The sequence below is a fragment of the Phodopus roborovskii genome, unplaced genomic scaffold (genome assembly GCF_943737965.1).
Source record: "Phodopus roborovskii unplaced genomic scaffold, PHOROB, whole genome shotgun sequence".
Classification (NCBI taxonomy): domain Eukaryota; kingdom Metazoa; phylum Chordata; class Mammalia; order Rodentia; family Cricetidae; genus Phodopus; species Phodopus roborovskii.
In genome coordinates, this window is record NW_026126407.1 from 3,340,573 (window position 1) to 3,355,331 (window position 14,759).

General features: G+C 37.4%; 2 protein-coding genes across 8 annotated transcripts in view; one reads left to right on the plus strand and one right to left on the minus strand.

Moving 5' to 3' along the window:
• Nf1 (neurofibromin 1) overlaps window positions 1–14,759 on the minus strand; it is a 234,785-nt gene that overhangs the window by 70,044 nt on the left and 149,982 nt on the right. The gene's annotated exons all lie outside the window — the stretch shown is intronic.
• Window positions 713–3,454, plus strand: Omg (oligodendrocyte myelin glycoprotein). Its single transcript, XM_051179834.1, has 2 exons — window positions 713–891; window positions 1,766–3,454. The coding sequence occupies exons 1-2, from the start codon at window positions 889–891 to the stop codon at window positions 3,092–3,094; spliced, it is 1,332 nt and encodes a 443-aa protein (XP_051035791.1). The 5' UTR covers window positions 713–888; the 3' UTR covers window positions 3,095–3,454.

Here is a 14,759-nt window from a genome sequence, read left to right on the forward strand (position 1 = left end):
TCTCTGTGAGCTCCAGGCAAGCCAGGGCTACACAGTGAGAAACCCTGCTTTGTTTTTGTTTGTTTTAAAAGTCTAGAACCTCATTTCATGTAGCTTATCTTGGATTTGATCACCAGGACCAAGGAAAGGGTGGAAGAGTGCATGAAGAGTGGGGGCAATGTAGCTGTCCTGTACCTAGTATTTAGCCAAATGATCTTTGTATAAGGAAGGTAAAAACAAAGTAAGCATAGCAAAGAATTCCTGCACTTCCTAAAAGATGAGACATGTAAGTGGTTAATTTGAAAAGCTAAATAAATATAATAATAACCATGATGGAGGAAAAAATAAAATTCAAGATTTTTATCATGACACATAAAAAGGTTACATGACAACTGAACCATTCTTGAAAAGAACATAAAAATGTACAGATTAAAAATAGTTCAATTAGTATCCTAGAACTCAATTACAAAACAAGTCCATTTTCAGCATTTCCACACATAAAAGGAATGTAGAGGCTTTAACAAGAATTATAGCAAGGAAATGTTAAATATGCAACCCAAGCACTAAGAAGTAAAGACCAGCCCTAATTTGCATGGAGTATTCCACCCAGCAGTAAACTGGAGCTATATAAGGTATTATCAGATCTGTAAATTAAAAAAAAAAAAAAAGTCCATTTTGTTGCGTGTGCACCTCCTGCAATAAATTTGAGTCAGCACCAATGACAGCTCTGCAGTCCTCCTATGTGGTGCTGATCAGGTGGTTGCAGAGCTTCAGCTCACAGCAACACAATGCAGCTGAGCAGGCAAGCACAGCCCACAGACAGAAACCCTTCCGACTCCCCAGAACAAGACGACCTTTAAGCCTCAAGTTTCCCGGAGAAAAGGAGATGCTGATGTTGAAGACGACATTATGGTAAGCAGCTATTTAAATTGGTAAAAGACTGGCTTTGGATTTTTTCCCTTGTCTTTATTTTTTTATTTTTTTTAAAGCCAATGTTAGGATTGAATACATTCAATAACAAGTGCATGCACCAAAATTTGCTGCAGTAATAGTTGAGGTTTTCTTTTTAATGTCCACTCACTTTGTAAATACATATATTGCTTTTCCTTTAGAATTAGTACTGACATATACAGGGGGGGAAATTACTTTACAAAACGTGAGGTTTAAAGGTATGCTATCAGTCTTTTCCTAGTTCATTAAAACGTTTTACCAGGATGTAGCTATCTATGAAAAGATGAAATTTCAAAAAACTATTTTAATATAACTTTTAACATCTCAAACCACATAACATTGTGTCTTAAAATACTGCAGAGATTTAAGAAAAACAGACACGACAGCCATTTTTTTCTGAATATGAAAACATCAAAAATAGTAACAGCCTAAGTAAGATTATAAAGCTCCTCATTTGTAGACAATGCCATTGGGTCCTATTAAGGCTTTTGAAGATATATCAGAACAATATGGTAGGGGATAAAAATAAGGAACAAAATGAAAATGAAGGAGAGCATCTCTCATCTCTCTCTCCCCCCTGCCTCTGTCTCTTTTTCTCTCCGTCTCTCTCTTGCTCAATTTCCCCCACCCCCAACTACCACATAGCCTCAATTGAAGGATTAGGCATTTGGACTATAAATGAAGGGCAGCTTTGTTAGTTTAATCACTGGAACAATTATAAAAGGACTCAACAACAAGGAGGTTTATTGAAAATTTTGCCGAATGCTAACTGACCCATGCAGATGCTGAAAGTGTATTTGCATATTAAAAGAAGGATGTATCTGTTTGTTTTCAGGCTTTGATGGAATATCAGATACTGAAAATGTCTTCCTGCCTGTTCATCCTTCTGTTTCTCACGCCTGGCATTTTATGCATTTGTCCTCTCCAATGTATATGCACAGAGAGGCACAGGCATGTGGACTGTTCAGGCAGAAACTTGACTACATTACCACCGGGACTGCAAGAGAACATTATACATTTAAACTTGTCTTATAACCACTTTACTGATCTGCATAACCAGTTAACCCAATATACCAATCTGAGGACCTTGGATATTTCAAACAACAGGCTTGAAAGTCTGCCTGCTCAGTTACCTCGGTCTCTCTGGAACATGTCTGCTGCTAACAACAATATTAAACTTCTTGACAAATCCGATACTGCTTATCAGTGGAACCTTAGATATCTGGATGTTTCTAAGAATATGCTGGAAAAAGTTGTTCTCATTAAAAATACCCTAAGGAGTCTTGAGGTTCTCAACCTGAGCAGTAACAAACTTTGGACAGTTCCAACCAACATGCCTTCCAAACTACATATTGTGGACTTGTCTAATAACTCACTGACACAAATCCTTCCAGGGACATTAATAAACCTGACAAATCTCACACATTTTTACCTGCACAACAATAAATTCACATTCATTCCAGATCAGTCTTTTGACCAACTCTTGCAGCTGCAAGAGATAACGCTTCATAATAACAGGTGGTCATGTGACCATAAACAAAACATTACTTACTTATTGAAGTGGATGATGAAAACAAAAGCCCATGTGATAGGGACTCCTTGTTCTGACCAAGCATCTTCTTCTCTGAAGGAACAGAGCATGTACCCCACACCTTCTGGATTTACCTCAAGCTTATTTACTTTTAGTGGGATGCAGACAGTGGATACCATTAACTCTCTGAGTATGGTAACTCAACCCAAAGTGACCAAAATACCCAAACAATATCGAGAAAAGGAAACATTTGGTGTCACACTAAGCAGAGATACCTCTTTTACTAGCACTGATAGGGCTTTGGTGCCCTATCCAAAAGACACATCCACAGAAATGACCAATTCACATGAAGCAGCAGCTGCAACTCTGACTATCCACCTCCAGGATGGAATAATTTCAAACACAAGCTTCACTAGTGCAACAAAATCATCCCCAACACCCATGACCCTAAGTATCACTAGTGGCATGCCAAGTAACTTCTCTGAAATGCCTCAACAAAGCACAACCCTCAACTTACGGAGGGAAGAAACAACTGCAAATGTAAAGACTCAACTACCTTCTGCAGCTAGTGCTTGGAAAGTAAATGCTTCACTTCTCTTTATGCTCAATGCTGTGGTCATGCTGGCTAGTTGAGAGTCTGCAGTTTCTGAAACTAAGGAAAGCCTTCCTCCCTGATGTATAGTTGGGAAATATGCCCCTATCTAACCAGTGATTCAAGCTATATTAAGTATTCAAGAAAGCCAGTCTTGTATTTCTGACTATGTAAATGAAGTAACTTGTCTTAATTAAAAGAAGTGCACAATGTCTTGGTACCTGCTGCTATTTTACTGTCTTAAGTAAAACTAATGACTTTTTTTTTTTATGAAATGTTTCCTTTTTAAGGCTTCAACTTATTGCACAAAATACAAACAGCATCTAAACTTTAATATGTATTTTATGTATGTTTACACTGTCAATGTCTGGGGAAAAAAAAATAAAAGGTCTATGCTCATAGCTGTGTCGCCTGACTTTCTAGACACTATCATAATAATATATTTAGTAGAATTGAGATGAACTAACAATTTTTCTTTTGGGGAATCCTGATAAGGCCTTTAAGGTGGATGAAATGTGGAGCACTCAAGAATTTTGCCATTAAAGTAAAATCAAGGCTGCTACTCTGTAAATGGTTACTTACATCATTATTTTACACACAAGCCAGAACTGTTTTAAATCTAAACGATGCCCAGGGATGTGTCTGTTCACACCCCAACCGCAATGCTAGGGGTCACAGGCACGAGCAGCCATGCCTGATACTATTTTACTAGGTGCTGGAAATTTCAACTCCAATCTTTGTGCTTCACTGAAGAGCAAGAATTCTGACCCATGAGCCATCTCCCCTCCCCAGCCACTTTACATTTCCATTCAGGAAAAAAAGTAACAATAGCAACTGAACTCTTCTCCTTTACTTTTTGCATTGTCATTGTGTTGAAACAAGAGCTCACTATGTAGTACTGGCCAGCTTAAAGCTCCTTATAGAGACCAGGCTGGCCTCCCAATTCCCAGAGATCCACCTGCCTCTGCCTCCATGTGCTGGGATTAAAAGCAAGCACCACCATGCCTGCTCTAAAACTATTTTTTCTTTTTTTTTTAATTAAAGGATTAAGCATATGGAAAATTACAGGTATATTTTAATAAAAATCCTTTATTATATTGTCTCTACAGTAGCTTTTGAATATTTTCTGCATCTATAATCTTGTCTCATTATATTAAGTAATTTCATCATGAAGAAAGCCCCTTAAAATGATTTTAAAATGCATTAGTTCTTCAAATGGGCATGCTGTCCATTCTAGTATCTTCACTATCCCTGACAGAGGCCAACTGCTTAGGTAGTGCCTACTCTACAATATTTGTGGTTTGAATTGTTGTTGTTGTTGCTTTTTTAAACAGACACATCAAGTTTCATAAGACCTTTAGATTCTTTAGAGCTAATTTTTACATTGTGGATGCCAAAAGGTTAATATATTAGAGCTCCTATGTGGACAATTACAAGAAAGTATAATTAGTAGCACCCACAAATTATACCATCCTGACTGACATGTCTGCAAAATGCAGAGGAAAAACTTGGTAAATTTACAAGTACATCTGTCAACTACACTGACTATGTCTTAGGAAGAAGTATTATCTAGCCTTAAAGTAATTCAATAATACTTCCCTTCTACGGAAATTATATTATCGTTATTAATCAAAAGGGCTAATTTCTAGAATTCATGTGTATAAATATATGTAGGTATATGTCAGTATGTATGATGTCTTATCATGGCTTTTTTAATGTGGCTTGACCAATTATAAAGTAATTTAAGGGTTCTAAGCATATAGTAAGTGTATTAGACACATTTTCAATTAAAGGTAAAGCCTTTAGGGAAGCCTAAAGACCTAGGTTTGATCCTGGAACCCGTCCAAGGGTGGAAGTTGTCCTCTGACCTCCACATATGTGCTGAGGCATACATGTACAGACACACACACACACACACACACACACACACACACACACACACACCGGGTGCTGGAAAACTGACCCAGAGGTTAAGGGCACTTGTTGCTCTTGCAGAAAGGCTAGGTTTGGATTCTAGAACCAACATTGTTGCTTATAACCATTCATAATTACAGTTCCAGGGGATCTGATACCCTCTGCTGAACTCTGGACATTAGACACATGTGATACAAGCATATACCTGCAGGCAAAAACAGCCATATTTTAAAAAAAATCTATTTTTCTAAAATAATAAAGAGGGGGAAAGGGAGAAAAAGAAAAAAATCAATATATTTAAACTATTTAAACTTTAAAAAATCTCATCATTTGGTATACTCTAGAACAAAACACATAAACAGATAAGAAAACAAGAAACTAAAATTTTAGTTTTAACAGATGAGATAATTGCTTATTGAAAACATACCTTGTAAACACTTTGAGAAACAACTTTAACAACAAAATATGGAGATATAAATGATTTCTTCATGCATTGATGATATAATTAGAAAATTATAGGAAAAACTATAATGACAAAGAAATAACATCCAGATAGAATTTATAGGACCAAATGGGTGAACATAGAAAACATTAATAATGTGAGGTAATAAGATCAGGTGTCCCAATTTATCCATTCACTCAACCTGATTTAGTTTGAACATATCAAAGGCTACATACAGGAGACACATCTTGAATAGTTACCATAAAATTCTAGTTACTGGCTGTATAATTTAATAATTAAGCATTTTTTTTGACAAGCACTTCAATGAGAATCTTTTTAAAAATAGGACATAACATACTTGAGTGACTTGGAAAAAAATAAACAGGTAAAAAAAACTCTCTCCCAAACCCAGAAGAAATGGCAGACATATCTTAGTATCAATCATAGTAAGACAGAAGGGTAGGTGTGTAAGAGTAGACAGGAAGGGCCTGGGGCCTATCTTAGCAGTAGAGCATATGCTCAAGATGCCCTGGGCTTAAGTCTCAGTACATGTGCACACAGGCACATAACTCACCACACAGACACACACACCAAGACAGCCTCAATACAGAAAAGACAAAGTACAGTTAGTGCACAGACTACATAAGAAAGAATGCTACACACCATCAACAGAGTGCCTATGTGTGGAGGTCAGAGGACCACTTTTTGAAGTCAGTTCTGTCCTTCCATCATGTGGGTTTGGGTCTGGTCATCAGGCTTGGGAGTGAGCACCTTTACCCACTGAGCCATCTTATATGCATTTTAAGATAGGGTTTCACCATGTAGCCTAGGCTGGTCTCGACTCCTAATCTTCCTGCCTGCCTAAATGCTAGGATTTCAAGCATACACCCCCATGCTTAGCCAACAAAGCCGATCATTAGTTGTATAGCATTAGAAAATTAGCTCTATGCCTCAAGGTAAAGTTACAAGAAAATAAGATGATACACAGTGTTTAAAATAGTGCCTAGTACACATTATTTCTTAAACATTGTTAACTTTGGGATAAAAAAGAAACAGAGATCAAAAGGATAAGGAAAAATTCAATGAACAGTACAGGGAAAATTGGAAGACACAGACTGGAAAGATGGATCAGTGGTTAAGAGCATTTGTTGCTCTTGTCAACAACCTCACAACCATCCATTAATCTAGTTCTAAGGGATCTGATACCCTCTTGTCACCTCCTTGGGCTCCAGGCACACATGTAGTACATACAAATAAATGCAGACAAAACATTCATACACATAAAATTTAAAAATATAAAAAAGAAGAAAATTTGGAGACAGTTCAATTTAATATTCAATTCATGTGATACATACCATAAAGTGAACTAAAAAGCAGTTGCCAATAAATTTGTCAGTACTGGGCAAAGGACAAAAAGAGAATGTTTACAACACAGACACAAGGTAATAAATAAATATGAGAATATGGTTAGCTATATAACTGAAAAACACAATAGAAATATAATGTAAAATCTTAAAAATCTTTAAAACAACAAGCAATTATTAAGACTAATGGAATACAATCAGTACTTGAGAAGATACTACAATAGCCATATTCACACAATGGCAGTTATTTGGACAGTAACTTGGCTATGAATCAAAACCAGCACCCTCATATAGCTTAATGTAGTAGCCCAAGCAAACCAAACTTCTTTCCAATTCACCATGCTCTTTGGCCACTAGGCTTTCAGGGATGCTATATGTCCTTCTTCTTATGTTGGCAACTTTACTCATCTTTTGTATTTCCGTTTGGATATTCCTTTTCTCAAGTTTCTTTTATTGACTGTCTTTATCTGAATTCCTAAGTAACAAGAACAAATTAAAGATGTGACCAGTGCACTAATGATGACCTACTTACAACATGCCAACTCTACTCTAGAATCTATGGTTCTTCCATTTAGGTCAATACAAGTCCCGAGGGAAATGAAAGAAAAGTTAAGAATGAAGGAAACCAAGTGTAGTAGAATATATAGTATCTGCTACTTAAAAGGCTTACAAGCTCAAAGTCAGCCTGGGCAACTTAGCAAGACCACTCATCTCAGAGGGGAAAATAAAACCAGAATGAAGGCTCTGGCTAGGGTACTACCTGCCATGCAAGAAATTAGTTCAGGGCAGTGTAGAGTTACATTGTAGAGAACCAATTCTAGATAGTTGCTAATTATTATTAACTCTGAAAATTCCTGAACAACTTAGAGCAAGTAGCTCACATGAAGTCGGTCAGGGAGTGAAAACTACTGTCACCTCAATGTATTAATGTGTTAAGCAGATTCATTTGTTTCACACACTGAAAACTGTAGAGCAAAATGAGGTCTTTAAGAAGCTCAACTTTTAAGAAATGCCATTTTGGTCCACTGTCTTCCATTCATTAAATGCTTTAAAGAACTAGGTGAGAAATACTAGATAAAAACATCTATTTTTCCTTGAGATCCTGAATTTGTTGAGGCAATTTACAAAGTACAGAAATCAAACATGCACACACAACAAAAACAGAAAAATTGCTCAGCTATGCACTGTAGTTTAATAAAAGAACAGGATTAAGTTTTGTCATTTAAAGTCTGTTATCTTGTTAACTAGTGTTCTGATTTCAAAAGTAGTTTAAAACATATAAATTCTACAAGAGTGTCTTAAAGACTGGATTAGGGTCTGGGCGGATGGCTCAGTCAATAAAGTGCTTTCTGAGCAATCTGATTGGATTCCCAGGACCAACATAAGAAGCTAGGTGTGGCAGCATATTGTACTATTAGCCTTGGGAGGTGGAGAAGGGAGGATCCTGGGTGCTTGCCTAGGCAAATCAGTGAACTCAAGGGCTAGAGAAAGCCTCTGTTTCAAAGACAAGGTAGAGAATAAAAAACAAAACAAAACAAAAAAACCCAACAACCAGCATCAATTTCTGGCCTCTGCATATACGTGCACATGTATGCTTAAGTGTGTGTGTGTGTGTGTGTGTGTGTGCGCGCGCGCGCGCACACACACACACAGAGAGAAATGGGTTAAATAAAATATATCAATCACTTTGGGGAAGCTACACAAACCTTTCTATTGATAACAGGAATTTTATTGTTTTATATTTATGGATGTTTTGTCTGTATGTATTTTTGTCCACCACATTGTATATTGTACATGTATGTCTGGTACTCAATGAGATCAGAAGAAGACATTAGATTCCTTGGAACAAGGAATTATAGACAGTTAAAACCTGCCATGTAGTGCTGAGAACTGAACCTAGGTCCTTGGTAAGAGAAGCCAGTGTTAGCAACTGAGCCATCTGCCCAGATCTAAACCTAGAAATGTTAGGTCATTAATGAGCTCAGAAAGAGAAATGATTGAACCCATAATGGCATATAAATTCCTATTCACAGTTATACTTCAAATAGCTGATTTGTTGTTTATCTCACAGAAAATGAGATTTAATTTAAAGTGTGTGTGTGTGTGTGTATGTGTACTGCTGTACAGAAGTCAATAAGCTCGCCTGTGGGTTCTCAACTTCTAACTTGTTTGAGGCAGAGTCTCTCTTGCTGTTCGCTGCTGTGCTACATATGCTAGCTTAACTGGCTCATGGGCTTCTAGGAGATTCTCCCTGTTTCCACCTTCTATCCTTTCAGGAGTGCTGGGGAGTATAGTGTACAGTGGCACTCCACTGCTACCAGCTTTTGTCTGAACTCAGGCCATCAGGAAATACATTTTTTTTTTTTTTTTTTTTTTTGGTTCATAGTCACAGTTCAAACACAATGAACCCTTCTAAAAACTGAGGGAGTTTGAATGACCACCAAATGCTTTTCTCAACAAAAAATAAGCTCAGATTTAATGGCTTTTTAGCAAATAGAGAGAAGGGGAAACACCAAAGTATCAGTAAGGGAAAAACAAAAGATGCCATACACCACAATAACCACCAGGAAAGCTATCATTTGCTAACCAAAGCCTCAGTGACCACTAACAATCTGAGATATTATGTAGTATAAGAGTATCTGGCACACAGCCACAGCCATTTACCAGCTCTATTGTGTAGACACTCAATATTCAACTTACTTCCCCATACCAATGACAATTAAGTAAAGCAATTGTTTAAAAATAATTTCATCTAACTGTAGGGGCTAATACTTCCTCATGGTATGACTTTTCTATAAGATCATATCAAAAATGCCAGGTAGGCCCAGAGTTGGTGGCACACGCTTTTAATCCCAGCACTCAGGAGGCAGAGGCAGGTGGATCTCTGTGAGTTCCAGGTTAGCCTGGTCTACAGAGCAAGTTTCAGGACAGGCTACAAAGCAATACAGAGAAATCCTGTCTCAAAAAACAAAACAAAACAAACAAAACACAAAGCAAAAACACAGCTGTAAAGCAATGTAATTGAACATCAGGCTTCTCTGCTCCTACAAACCAATGATCAAAGAAAAAGAGAACAAGTGAAGAACTCTTTAGGGTCACTTTCAATTCTACTCTTTGCCCCTCTTCCTTTTTTAAAGCTGTAGGATCTAAATTACATGGGCTTGAACTCATGTTACACAAGTGTGCAACACCACGCTAATCATTAATATTAAATCAAGTATTCTTTCTTCAATCAAAACCTTGTGTATTTGCAATTTAAATGGGCAAGTTTAAATGTTATCAATGAATAACTGTAAACACGTATCACTAAAAACTGGTTAGATTAGACTTGGTGGCATATATCTGTAATCCTAGCACTGAGGAGCCAGAGGCAGGATCTTGAGTTCAAAATCAGCCTGGGTTATATAAAGCAAGTCCCTACTCAAAAACAGAATACAACAAACAAAAGGTCTATCTGTTACTTGTTCCGTGAAATTTCATTCTATGCTAGATTTCCTGGGCATTCACATAAAGATATGTGAAACCTAGGAACTAAATGTCCAATGTAGAAATAGAAAATTATATTCTGACACAGTCCTTGTAAAATAATAACAGAACCCATTGTGCTTTAGAGGAGGGTTTATCAGAATTTGCTGAGACAGTTAACAGCAAGCATGTATGGTTAGAATGTGGGAAATCTAAAACTCTCATGTACTATATAGAAGAGTAAAATGGCATATGAACTTGGGAAAAGTTAGTCAGGTCCTTGGAGGTTAACAACTTATTACCATGTTTCAGTAACTTCACTTCTAGATATGTATCTAAACCCCTGAAAACACAGATCCCCACATAAACACACAGAAGTATTTACAGCAGTACTATGCACAATGACCAAAAAGTAGAGAAAATTTTGTAACCGGATTAAAAAAAAAAAAGAACTGTTCTACAGTAATGCAATGGAATATTAGTCAGATACAAAACGATATAAATGAAGTTTATATCTTACAACAGAGGAACACTGAAGGTGTGTAAAGTAAGTCACAAAGGAACATCTACTGTATGATTCATGTATATGAAATATCTAAGATACGTAACCCACAGAGACACACAAAGCAGACTATGAGCACTATCAGGTGCTAGGGTAAAGGGAGGAAATGGGGATGCTCATTAATGGCTTTAATTGGCTAGGAGTGATAAAAGTACAACTCAAAATACGCCAAAGTCCATGAAACTGTGTACTCCAAAAGGGTGAATTTTATAATCAGTGACGAACACACACAACCTTATTTTGGGGGAGCAACCTTGCTTAGAGGACTCAGACTCAGGTTACTGAGATAAGCTGAGTGGAAAGTTCAAGTACGCCCTTATTAATGGAAAGTACGACAGGCTGCCAGGGCAGGCAGAAGACACTGATGAGGTGGTCTGTGTAACTGGAGCAAAGGTGAGGGGCAAAGTATCAAGTATGGAAAGTTCTTTTACAGATGTTATTATGCACCATGATGACTAACAAGCATTCTCCCATGACAACAACAACCAGCTAGAAAACCGTTTTAGCAGTACTTTATTACCACACACTGAAGGTGATACTCAGAATGTGTGTTTGGCATTATAAGTCTTAGGGGGCAAGCAGACTCTGTTTTGCCAGCAATGGTTCTTAAACTTCCTAATGCTGTGTGACCTTTTAATACAGTTCCTCACGTTGTGGCGACCCCAACCATAAAATAATTTCATTGCTACTCCATTACTATAAGTTTGCCAATGTTATAAATCATAATGTAAGTATCTGATAGGCAGGGTATCTGATATGAGACTCCAAGATAGAGAACTGCTGCTCCAGTCTTCTCGACAACTGGCCTGATGATACCATTCACAGTGCACCCAAGTTCACACACTAGCAGCCAGACCTCAAGAGTATAAGGCCAGCATATAGCAGCAGCTGCTAACATTCTGCTTTAGCTAAGCAATCTCAGAGTAAGGTAAGCAGAACGCTATGAAAGAACGAGTGTGAGATGCTAAGGAACAAAGGGCTTACCATCAGACATGCTTTAGAAGTATGGCACATACATGTTGGATGGTATAAAAAAAAATAAGTATGTAATGGTCCTATGTTCCTTCCTTCCTTCCTTTTTTTTTTTTTTTTATATATATATAAAAAGACTGATATCACTATGCAGCCCTGGCTGTACTTGAACGCACAGAAATATCCCTGGCCTGCCTCTGCTTCTAGAGTGCTGAGATTAAAGGTGTGTGCTACTACTCCCAACATTGTTACTTTTTGCTTACTGGCTTTTCATGTACAATATACATTTTCTTTCTAAAAAACAGTCAATAAAAATTGAGAAAATAATAATAGTATTGATAGCTATGAAGATGTGGTAAAAATATCTGAAATTCAAATTGAATGCCTTACATATGAAATCTTAGTTAATAGGAGTACATAAAATAAAATGTCCTACTTGGAAGTACATAGCATGGCCAAAGATAAAGACATCACCTTGGAAGAATGAGGAAGGTTGCAGAGACTAAAGCAACAGCTTAGATTAGAGGTCAGCACAACATAGCTAGCAATATTAGCAAGCTACTAAAGGTTCTTAAATTTACTACTTTGAAAAAGAAAAAAATAATGAGCTTATCAATTGCAGATACGAAAATGGATAGAGCTGCCACGTGAGTCTACCATATGAAGATGCAGCATGAACTTTTTCTGAAGCAGGATCAACAGGACTTAGTAACTTAGCAAGAATGTGTAGTAAAGTGTTTTTAAAACCTTTAAAGCTCAAGACATGAAGATACTGTCATTTGTAAGAGAATGGGAAGGAGGAGAGAATCTTTAAAAGTCAAGGCAGGTTGAACTCTGACCCCAAGTCTCTTGTCTAGCTGCTCTAGGCAGCTATGGGATTGTAGATCAGAGGAGCTCTTCTAATGTGACCCTGGCAAGCAGAATTCCATTTTGGCTTTCTAGGGTACAATGGCAGGAAAGGACTACCTCTCTAAACTAGGTCTGATGGGGGATGTTCTTCTGTATATATGTTTCACTTATGGATTGATGAATAAAACACTGCTTGTCCATTAGCCAATAGAGGCAGGAAGACAGGCAAGACTAGGAGGCGAGGAGAATTCTGGGAAAGGTAGGGAGAGGGAGACCGAGAAGAGTCCCATGTAGCCCTGGAAGGAATAACAGGCCTGGATCCTTCTCTGGTAAGATAAGACCATGTGGAAATGCTTAGATGAACAGAAATGGGTTAATAATTAAGACAGAGCTAGCCAGTAAGAAGCCCTAGCCATCAGCCAACAGTTAAATAATTAATATAGTGGCCGTGTGTTTATTTGGGGCTGAAGTGGCAGTGGGACCTGGCAGGACAAGAGAAACTGCGCAACATAGGTCCTCTTGGTCCACATTTGTTCCTGTGTTCATGATTCCAACAGATTATATTTCTGAACCTGAGTTGTATATCCATCATTCCTAGTGTCTATGATTTCCTGAGTCTTTTAAGAAGACATTAACAAAATACTGAGTTATCTTACATTGCTTATGAAGAACAAGTCAAAACAAACCAAAACAAGACAACAAACTTAAAGTTTTTTGCAGGTAAGAAAACGAACTTGCTTGAAAGTATCCACTTGCACTACAACATGTAGTCTATGCATGTTTTGTTTACTTGCTTGTTTTGTTTTTTAGACAAGGTCTCACATATCCTATGCTGGTCTCAAATTCACTTTGTGCATGCTAAGCAAGCAAGCCCTCTACTAATTGATACATCCCTGGGCCCAATATATATATATATATATATATACACACACACACACACACATACATATGTGTGTGTGTATGTGTGTGTGTGTGTCTGTGTTGTGTGTGATAGGGAAATGTGCCTTTTTCCTATATTATATTTCTAAACAAACATGTTATTTTACTATAGAAGAAAATGATCATTTCTGTGCAGTTCTAAAAGTTACTCAAGATTAAATCTAACAGCAGCCTGCCTTTTTGCATAGTTGTACATCTACTGTCTCAGGAAGTTTTATTATCATTTGTTTAAAAGCAATACTGTACTGGAGATATGGCTCTGTGGTTAAGAGCACATGAGCACAGCATCAGCTCACAAATGCCTGCAATTCTACCTCCAGAGGATCTGACTTCTCTTTCTTCCTCAAGCACATGTGCACACTCATATGCAGACACACATACCTACACATAATTAAAGAGAAAAGAAATGAATCTTTAAAAAGAACAAACACCAAAAAAGCCATTTTTTTTTCAGTGCTATATACGACCAATATGCTTTACATGTTCAACTTATAAAATAAAATCCCATTTATAATTTGGGCATAGTAGTGCATGCTTATAATCTCAACATTTGAAAGGCAGAGGCAGGAGGATTGACAGAAGCTCAAAGTCAATATTGCCCACATAGAGAATTCCAAGTTGGCATGGGCAGGAGTGAAATCGTGTCTCAAAATAAACTAACAAACTAATAATAAAACCAAAATCAAACAATAAAACCCTTGATGCATGATAAAATCCTCACAAGTGGACAGATGTTTCAGTGGTTAAGAGTACTAGCTACCTTTCCAGTGGACCCAAATTTGGTGCTCAGCACCCAAGTCAGATGGCTCACAACTACATCCAACTCCAGCTCCAACAGATCTGATGCTTCTGACTTCTGAAGGTACCTGCACTCATGTGCAACAGTGCACATACACACACCTACACATAACTTAAAAAATGACTTGACAGATTTGGAGGACCCCTCCTGGAAGGCATCACCCTACATGTGGAGTGTGTGAGGGGGTATGGGAGGGGAAGGTGGTCGGGAAGGGGTGTGAGATGGTTGGAGAGAGGGAGGGAGAGCTAGGATCCATATGTGAAATGGGAAAAATAAATAAAAAAAAATAAAAATATAATACAAATTAATCTTTAGAATTTATTTAGAATAACCAAACAGATAAATTAATTTCTAAATAATAAAAATTCTACTTAAAAGGAACATGAAATCTTGGTATAGT